The sequence below is a fragment of the Branchiostoma floridae genome, chromosome 9, assembly GCF_000003815.2.
Source record: "Branchiostoma floridae strain S238N-H82 chromosome 9, Bfl_VNyyK, whole genome shotgun sequence".
Classification (NCBI taxonomy): domain Eukaryota; kingdom Metazoa; phylum Chordata; class Leptocardii; order Amphioxiformes; family Branchiostomatidae; genus Branchiostoma; species Branchiostoma floridae.
The window spans coordinates 10,396,515-10,405,287 of NC_049987.1; the positions used below are offsets into that span (position 1 = coordinate 10,396,515).

At 40.1% G+C, this 8,773-nt stretch overlaps 2 protein-coding genes across 2 annotated transcripts; one reads left to right on the forward strand and one right to left on the reverse strand.

The window, feature by feature from the left end:
• The first annotated feature begins 1,128 nt into the window (after window positions 1-1,128).
• Window positions 1,129-3,452, forward strand: LOC118423639 (transcription initiation factor TFIID subunit 13-like). The gene is made up of 4 exons (XM_035831873.1): window positions 1,129-1,348; window positions 1,591-1,675; window positions 2,055-2,152; window positions 2,798-3,452. The coding sequence occupies exons 1-4, from the start codon at window positions 1,310-1,312 to the stop codon at window positions 2,972-2,974; spliced, it is 399 nt and encodes a 132-aa protein (XP_035687766.1). The 5' UTR covers window positions 1,129-1,309; the 3' UTR covers window positions 2,975-3,452.
• A 547-nt stretch (window positions 3,453-3,999) lies between these two features.
• LOC118423636 (uncharacterized protein C6orf118-like) lies at window positions 4,000-8,720 on the reverse strand. Its single transcript, XM_035831868.1, has 8 exons — window positions 7,250-8,720; window positions 6,707-6,832; window positions 6,118-6,302; window positions 5,654-5,715; window positions 5,188-5,375; window positions 4,776-4,829; window positions 4,588-4,649; window positions 4,000-4,366 (listed from the first exon to the last, which is right to left on the reverse strand). The coding sequence occupies exons 1-8, from the start codon at window positions 8,036-8,038 to the stop codon at window positions 4,306-4,308; spliced, it is 1,527 nt and encodes a 508-aa protein (XP_035687761.1). The 5' UTR covers window positions 8,039-8,720; the 3' UTR covers window positions 4,000-4,305.
• Window positions 8,721-8,773: the final 53 nt, after the last annotated feature.

Below are 8,773 nucleotides of genomic sequence, written 5' to 3' on the forward strand. Positions count from 1 at the left end.
ACAAATGATTGTGTAATGTAGGTCAGAAAATGAAGTATTGTGTGATGTAGTGGATAATCAAGTCTATATATTTGGTTGGAATAAGCTCATGTCAGTGTGACAGTTTGAACTCCAAGTTAGTAACACCATGATATATTAGACAAGACATTCCATCACGCCTTACAACATGCTCTTTAGCATTCCCTCTTTTGCGACCCAGCCATATATTTAAAAGCAATTACCAAACTTACAGTCATGTCTATCCAGTTGACACTTTTAGGCCGCTATTTGATAGAGTACCTATTGCAATATTCTAAGTGACCCTAACAATCCTTTCTCAGTTACAGCTATAATGTTATATTTATAAATCATATACGATATGTCTAAATCGGGTCATTGACCTTCCCAGGCATTTGCACTGTCATAGCTGTCATGCCTGTGGTCACGTACACAAATGGGAATTCATCTTTACAACAGAACTGAATTCAAGTCCGCATAACCCTAGCCAATGGATATAGGTTAATCAAATATACTTTGCTCGTTTATTTGATTTCGGTCGTGAAGCCATGAATTGATTTTATGTCCAAAACCAATACTGGAACCTCACGAAAGTAGGTCAATCGTATAGTGGGTCACGTTCCCTAACAGCTGTGCTTGGGTGATATATAGACTCTAATAGAGGTTGAAGGGATCCTAGAGGTCACCAGACAAACGTCCTTTGTTTGTGATGTCTTCTTCTCTTTGTTTTAAGACAAACTGACATTTCGGTAGAGTTACATCACTCTAAGGGTGGGAGGGGGGCGTATCACATGTTGCAAAGTTGCGTAAAGGCTAGCTTGTGATGCCAAAGGATTGTAGTAAATAAAATAGCTTCTCACTATTTCAAGGTGTAGTGAGCACAACAACATTGCAAGTCATTGTCTTTGCAAGCCATCCAGCGTTAGACGAAAACACATTATGCAGGTGTTCATAGCGAGTCTTAGCAGACGACAAGTTTAGCACGTTGCGTAACAACATTGAAGCATGACTTGGCGAGAACTCACCACGCATCCCGGACCTTCTTAGTCTCTGGACAGGCGCAGCACGGCTTCAACTTGGGCTTCTCGCCTTCCCCGGCTTCTTGGACACCTTCTGGGGGCGCTGGATCCGACATAACTGTTAAAATTTGGCAAAACAATCGACTCCAAGTGAGACAAAAGACCTCAGATCGTCCTACAGAGCTTCACCTTCAGCTCGTACTCAGGGTTAGCTGGAAAAGTACCCTGGGAACGATGAATACTGGCAGCTGATTGGTTGGAATAGTATAGGGCTGTTCATCATCATCATCATCATGGCGGAAGGAGGTGAACATGAAAACATCCCAGCAGAGGTAAACTGTTTATAAATCAATTTACTGGATATTTAGGACATTATTGGAGTGTCTTAGAGGACTAGGGAAGTCTTAAGATTATGCTGACACTTTTTATCTAAATTTTATTCTGCTAAACGTTGTCTGTGGTTAGAATATTAATTAGGCGTCATCTCAGCATCATCATGAAAATTTTGGAGCAAAAAAAAATTGTCGATTTTTGTTATCATTGCTGTGTTCTGAACATTTTCGTGTGTGTGTAGCTTGAGGAGGACCCACCAGAGGAAAAGGAGTCCAAAGACACACCAACAGTTGCAGGAGGCAAAAAACGGATGTTTCAGAAGGAATGTAAGTAATGAACGCAAAGACAACATAATTTGCAACTAGCTTGAAGATGGAGTGTCGCATATATGGTGAAATGGACTGCCATTTCAAAATTATGTAACTAGAGAAACAACTAGAAATCCTGCTACTTTCTAACCAAGTAGAGGACCATCTGGAAAGCTAGCCAGTGACTAGGCCAGTAAACATAACAATTCTTCATCCCAACATCTACTCAGAGATTAGGCTGAGTTTAGGATTAGTACTGGCATACTGCCTATAACTTCACAAATATTACAACTAGGTATAACTAGTATATCATAATCCATATGTCTCTAAATTCCCTACAACCAGACAGGTACTCTTGTATACATGCATTTAACAGTACATGTACTTGTTTCCACAGTACGCTGTATGATGTATGGCTTTGGAGATGACCAGAACCCGTACGCTGAGTCTGTGGACTTACTGGAGGACCTTGTCATTGAGTTCATCACAGAAACGGTCAGTCTCAGTTTGGTCTGTTTATGTGTAATACCATTTGTGCCTCTCATTTAGGTATTTGAATTTTGATGTAGAAGTAAGTATGCTCTTGAATTCATTTGTGGCTTTCTTGTTTGAACAGTACTAATCAGGGCTCGAAATACAGGGTGCATGTGCACCCAGGTGCACCCAAAAAAGCTGTGCACTTTTTCAACCTCCTTGGTGCACCCAATTATTTTCTGTGGGTGCACAGGGTGCACCCAAATATTTTCTTAGGTTTATGTAGGTAAAGATATCAAAGTACATGTACTTAGTCTAGCATGCATCATATCCTTGACGTCTAAGGGTTAGATAAATAAGAAAAATGTCTGTCATGGAATTTGACAGCATGTAACTAAGTTTTGTTATTAGGTTTTTCTGACATTCTACTTAAATTTAAGTGGTGCAGCCAAAATTTGGCCTTGCACCTAATCCGAAATGAATTTCGGGCCCTGAACTATAATTGTTACATAGATTACATCTAGCAAAGTCCAGCTCAAATGGATATTCTAAGTAGGCTTAGTCACTACCAATATTGAAATTACATTAACTCCTTCTTAAGGATCAAGAAAAAGTCTTTGTGGTGACTTCTTCATTGATTTCTTGTTATATTTGATTATCTTACAGACACACAAGGCTATGGAGGTAGGAAGACCAGGGAGGGTTCAGGTGGAGGATATAGTGTTCCTGATCAGGAAAGACCCCAGGAAATATGCACGAGTGAAGGACTTACTAACCATGAACGAGGAACTCAAGAAAGCCAGGAAGGCTTTTGATGAGTCAACTTATGTTAATGTTGCCTAGACATTCTTTCCTATCTCTCAATCATCACACACACACACACACACACACACACACACACACACACACACATACATACACCCTCCTATTGTTCAGAGATACATCTACATTTGTATAGGTCAATCTGTCTACTCTTACTTTGTCTATTGCTTCAGATTATTAGCAGCAAGCAAGAAATCAGGCAGTGTTTTAGTTGTGTCAACCATGTGTATTTTATCATATTTTACATATTGCTTCCTTTTAAGAAGCACTCCATATCAAACTCTTGCACAAAAACACTTAGAATTGCTGATAACACTTTGTACATGTATTTACACTATTGTTTTCACATATTTAAGACTGTAAATACTATAACAAGTGGAAACCACATATTTTTTAAATACGTAATTTTTGAAACAGCTGTTCTAGTAATACAGTATTGAAGTGGGCAAACGACTGCCTGTGAACAATTTCTTTTCTATAAAAAGGAAAGACACTGCAAGATAAAAAAACTAATATAACATCAGTAGGATACCACAATAAAGAATATGAAGAGATTTGTCATGCCAAATGATTAATAACAGTGACTTATGTATCAAATAAGTGAAGAATCTCCTTCGTGAACTCCGTAAGTCAGACTTTTTTTTAATATTATGTGTCTGCCATGTGAAATGAAGTGACAAGGTATCTGTACTGGCTGACATGATTTTCCTTGGTATATTCACACAATTGTAGATTGCCATAACCAGCCGTAAAAAGACCCACTGTCGTAGTGAGTATGTGTGTATTGAGGTATGAAGTATATGTACATTGTTTGTAGCTCACTGTTTGCTAATAGCTCTGTTTGCTTCTGTATAAAAGGCCATGTTGATTTGATTCAGGCTCTTTGATTATATGGCATCCTCTGGGAACGGTTGAACCTCAAAATTGATGCAAGTGTGCAAAAAAGATGCATTCATTATGATAAAATCTAGGCGGTCAAGAAAGTTGAACAAACACATAGAGTATGGTACAGTGAACAAAAGATTCCTCAGTTTTGTTCTTTCGCGTTTTCTGCTGACTTTGAATTGAATTTGACATTACTATCTATTTTTCAATATTTACAGATGCTTTGTATGATTTACAATATTGTCTAAAACTATTTTTGTTAGGAGGAGGTGGATGAACAATTATGATTGATGCGTGGATGTTATCCAATATAAACAAATCAACATGGCCTAAGGTCTTTTACAAATGACATTTGAGACCAAATTTTACAAACATTCTGCAATGAACTAGCAAAATATATATTTCTTTTTGTAGAAGTTTTTGGCATCATTTTGTAGACTTGTGTAGAGAATCTACTGTTTTAACAGCTAATACTCCATTTTGCTCAGGCTGAGAACCTTGTCTATGTTGATGCTCCTCCACAGTTTCCTAAAACAGAGAGAAAATATGTCAACTTATTTACATAGATATGCTTGAAAGGAAATAAGTAATATGTAAACCCTAGTATTTGTGGTTTCTAATCATCATGTATCATGACTGTTAATGACATTTCTGTAATTCTTTAAATTCAGTATGCAGTATACACACAAAATCAAGCTAATGAAATAATACATAGACATGACTATGACTTGTAGATGTAAAGAGCTCACCTTGCATCTCTTTGTGGTACCTCTGCACCCTCTAGATGGTCCTCTAGCTCATCTTCCAAGTCCTGCAAAGACATTGTGTCACATACATCGATGAATACATGTATTATGCAGATTCAATTAAAAACGACAGACATCAAATGAAACAAATTTACTAGTGCTTAATTTTTGGTGAACAAAATAAGTATTACCTGCACTTGCTTCTCCAAGTACTCATTCTGTTTTAGTATCCTCTGGATGTCAATCTGAAAGGGAAACAATATTTTTTTTTGAAAATAAAAGATTACTGTTAGAGAGTGCTTTATAAAAATACTCATAACCCTTGGTGCCATAATCTGTTAAACATAAACTCTGCTGTCTAGGGCTGTAACTGGCCCCTAACCCTAGCCGGATGTTGGACGGGCTGCAATAAGCAAGATTTAATCAGGCTACAGGTGCTGTATCTAAACAGTTGCCTTGGGCTTAATCACTTCAGTGGTATCTCTCAGACTTGAATTCATTGCCATCAACCCCAAAAATATATTTCAGCATTCTTCAATCACCTATCTAATATCACAAGATTTCTCAATCTACCAAGTATACCTTAAAGTTGTCCATGCTTACCTCTGTCTCCTTGAGCTGATGGTCCAGATTCTGACAGACCTGAAGAGGTACAAACTCCTCCTGCAGATTGTGTCTGATGGCCTCCATCTCATCCAGATTGTCCAGAACCTCTGCATACAGATCCCTGATCTGTTCATCTATCTCCTTCGGTGGGCTCTCTTTGAACACAAACAGCTTGGACTTCGGTTCTACATGGGAGGGAAAAAGGGTTGACTTCTTCAAGCAGAAAGAGCTCTGATAACTTTAGAATCATTTAGGTGTAGTTTTCATTCACATTTTTCTGTCTTGAGCATTTTGATTTTTAATTGTGTGTGTGTATAGAGGATCCCCCATAGAGAATCCTCAATTCAGCCAACAGGCTGAGAGACATTTTTAACCTAATAAACCATTCATCATCATCATTTCATTCTTTGTGAACAGGTTGGCAACAGAAGAGGTTAGATAAATGATAAATTGCAGACATTACCTTTTGCTTCTTCTTCAGCTGCTGCTAGACTTTCTCTGGCCTCTTGAAGTTCATTTCTCAGCCTGTGGAGATGGATATTTTCAATCATCAATGAACATATCTTTGAATGTATGCACAAATTCAACTGCAATGGACCACACCCAAAGTCTCAGCACAGAACTAGAGGATTTCTATAGCAACAAAACTCGATATGTATGCTGAAATGTACGGTTCCGTAATAGAAATTCAAGACATGTAAACGTATTAGCCTGAGTATAAAACTCAAGGATAAACTGTGTTGCGGGCACATTTGTCCAGTCAAGAATATGCAAATGAGTATACACTGACTAATCATCAGACTCTTATTCCACAAATTGCAACAATCTCTTTTGCATATTTGTGACCAGACAAGTATGACCGCAACCATATATACTGTACATGTGTATAAGGAGATATATGGTTGGCCAAACATTATGTAAACTGACCTGTCATTGGTGCTGAGAAGGTCCTTAGCTTGCAGCTCCAGTGTCCTGACCTGGTGCATGGCCTCCTCCACCTCCCCTGGTGGGACAGGACTTTTGTCTGAGCTGGTGCTCAGGTGTTCATACAGCAGTCTGGGCTGCAGGTTCTGGGACTCCAGCAGGTGAGACAGATATGCATCATACTCTTTCTATGGGGGAGGAAATACAAGAGTGGTGATATAGAAATATTTTGTGGTTCCTGTGAATACATAAGAAATACACTTATTAGATTGTAGCATATAGCATGGGATCTAATTTATTCAGCAATTTCATGTTAGTGCACCGTTCATCTACTCTTTTATCAGTGATGACAGAAATAATTAATAAAACACAGGTGACCTTTTCCTTTTGTAACCCATTGAAATACAATGTACAACATAAGGCCCAGTTTTCCAGGCAAGTATGTTTGCCATGAATCTTATTATCTTCAGTTTAACAGGCCATCAATATTATTAAATCATGTTCTATGTTTTAATCATATCTACATCCTATTAGTATTTTTAAACTGTCATGAATTTCACCAACACTGTCCAATGAGAAACTTGCAACTCACCTTGATTTTGTTGAGTAGGTCTCCAAATACAGGAGACTCCTCACACAAGTCATCCAACACTTCTCTATGGGCCTGGAGACGGTGAAGACGGTTGTAGTCACCTCGCGCATCCAGCTCATCAAGGAACTGCACAGGGCAACAATATCATTACTACAAATCTTTCAAAGCAAAACTGTGATCCTACAAGGCATATGGATGCCTACTGCATCCATATGGTACTTCCTCAAAGTTATGAATGGATCATTTGTTGCAACACTGGAAAAAAATTCTGTGACTCATACTGTTATGAAGAGGTATTGTATAAGTTGTATGTTATTTTTGTCAATAAATCAGTCATAAATTATTTGCACACCATTTAATGAGTTGATTTCGATAAAATTTGGGCAAATCAGGGTAGACATGCCTTAAATTGGAAAAGTACTTGAGTCGATCAGTCACAATAGCTGTCAGTTATAACAAGCCATTCGTTCAATAGATTGCAAAAGGAGAGGAATTCAAAGAAACACATCATTAAGTTTTGTAGTCATATTGTTATAAACTTACTGCGTTTAACTTGGCCTCGTGATGGTCCACTGCTTTCTGTCCGGTCAACACTTTCCTCTCGTTAGCATCGCCCATCCTCATCACGTCACTCTCAAACTCCTTCAGTCTGTCGAACTGCTCCTTCTTAGTTATCCCTGCTAGGTACGACTGCATAAAGGCACGATCCTTCATAGTTCTTAGCTTGTGTGCGAAGTCTACTGATTTTGTTTTGGGTTCTGCTGGCCTTCTGGGTGAGTGGAGTAGCATCTCCGGCATGTTCAACTCCTCGACTCTCACGTTGTCATCGATGTATGTTTGTCGGCTTTGAGTCGGGTAGGACTGGGTAAGGCGTTCCTGGTCTTTCCTGTCCTTTTCCCCGATGGACGGGAGAACTGTCCGACTCCTGTCACCGGTGCCACGGGAGGCGTGGGCCCCGGTAGGCGAGGGGAACAGGGATGTGGCGGGTAAACTTCCCGCGGTGCCCATGCTGAACTGCCGCGCTGTTTCTGACATTTGTCGGAGCTTCTCCCGCTGGACTCGCACAGCCTTCTGCCCCCTCGGGATGACGCTCGGTTCCCGTAGGGAGAGGCCCGGCTTGCCCGAGCTCACCCATGGCTGGTGCGTCGCTCTTTCGGGCGGCCTGTAAAGTTTGTCGTGGTTGAGGTGACCGCTCGCGATGGTCAAGATGTCGTCCCGGTGTTTGTCGAGCACATTGTCCATCAGCCTACGGAGCTCCTGCTCCCTTACAGTCCGCGTTTCCGCCATCATCGGGTCCTTCGATGCCTTGTACGTCTCCGAGTACAAAGACATCTACATCGCTTCAAGCATCAACAAAGATCTAAGGAAACAACGGCGAGGTTATCCGGTTTCTTCAAAACTTTCTTCCAAAGGTAGCCATGTTTATTACCCAGAGGCCTGTGCGGCGTATCCATGGAAACCTGTAAATAATACCCTCAGCTGGCGCTCAGATTCTTGCGTTGACAACAAATGCGGGTCGTGATTTGGGTGCAAAGTACGTGTGCATACAAGAGAGGCATTGTTGGTACATTTAAAAATCAGATTTATCACCATACGGGTCCGATACAGGTACACTTATGCGTCTTTTTCCAGCAGTTGTTAATTGTTTGTGCAAACACTGGAACAAAACATGAGACGTTGGAGTCACAGCCCAGTTCGCCTCAGTGAGCGTTCATAGTGACTGATATGGTAACAATGCACGTCATCTGCACTGAAAACATTCCAGTTTACAGTACAATGCAGCGCATCAATGGGTACCTTGCTACCGGGTGGCCACAATTTTATAACGGTTAACATACAGTTACCAGGCATATTTAGGAACTTCAGATTTTTTACACATCTAAAAAATGCCTCTGGACAGTTAACCTTTTTAACCGCCTAACGTTAGGCACTAAAACCCCAACGAACACACTGTATGTGTCCATCTATCTAGTCAATTGACATTGATAGGTGCACACCCTCACAACTATAACCTTGAAACCCCTACTCAAGATATGTATGCCATCCCTGTATACTGATTCGACTCGT

What these genes read in the sequence shown, in the direction of transcription:
- LOC118423639 (XM_035831873.1), top strand. Translation starts at nt 1,310, where the DNA reads ATGGCGGAAGGAGGTGAACATGAAAACATCCCAGCAGAG. An exon ending in ATGAAAACATCCCAGCAGAG is followed by an intron (nt 1,349 to 1,590) that starts GTAAACTGTTTA and finishes GTGTGTGTGTAG; the next exon opens with CTTGAGGAGGACCCACCAGA. An exon ending in TTGAGTTCATCACAGAAACG is followed by an intron (nt 2,153 to 2,797) that starts GTCAGTCTCAGT and finishes ATTATCTTACAG; the next exon opens with ACACACAAGGCTATGGAGGT.
- LOC118423636 (XM_035831868.1), bottom strand. Translation starts at nt 8,038, where the DNA reads ATGTCTTTGTACTCGGAGACGTACAAGGCATCGAAGGACCCGATGATG. An exon ending in ACGAGGCCAAGTTAAACGCA is followed by an intron (nt 6,833 to 7,249) that starts GTAAGTTTATAA and finishes TGCCCTGTGCAG; the next exon opens with TTCCTTGATGAGCTGGATGC. An exon ending in ACTTGGAGAAGCAAGTGCAG is followed by an intron (nt 4,650 to 4,775) that starts GTAATACTTATT and finishes ATGTCTTTGCAG; the next exon opens with GACTTGGAAGATGAGCTAGA.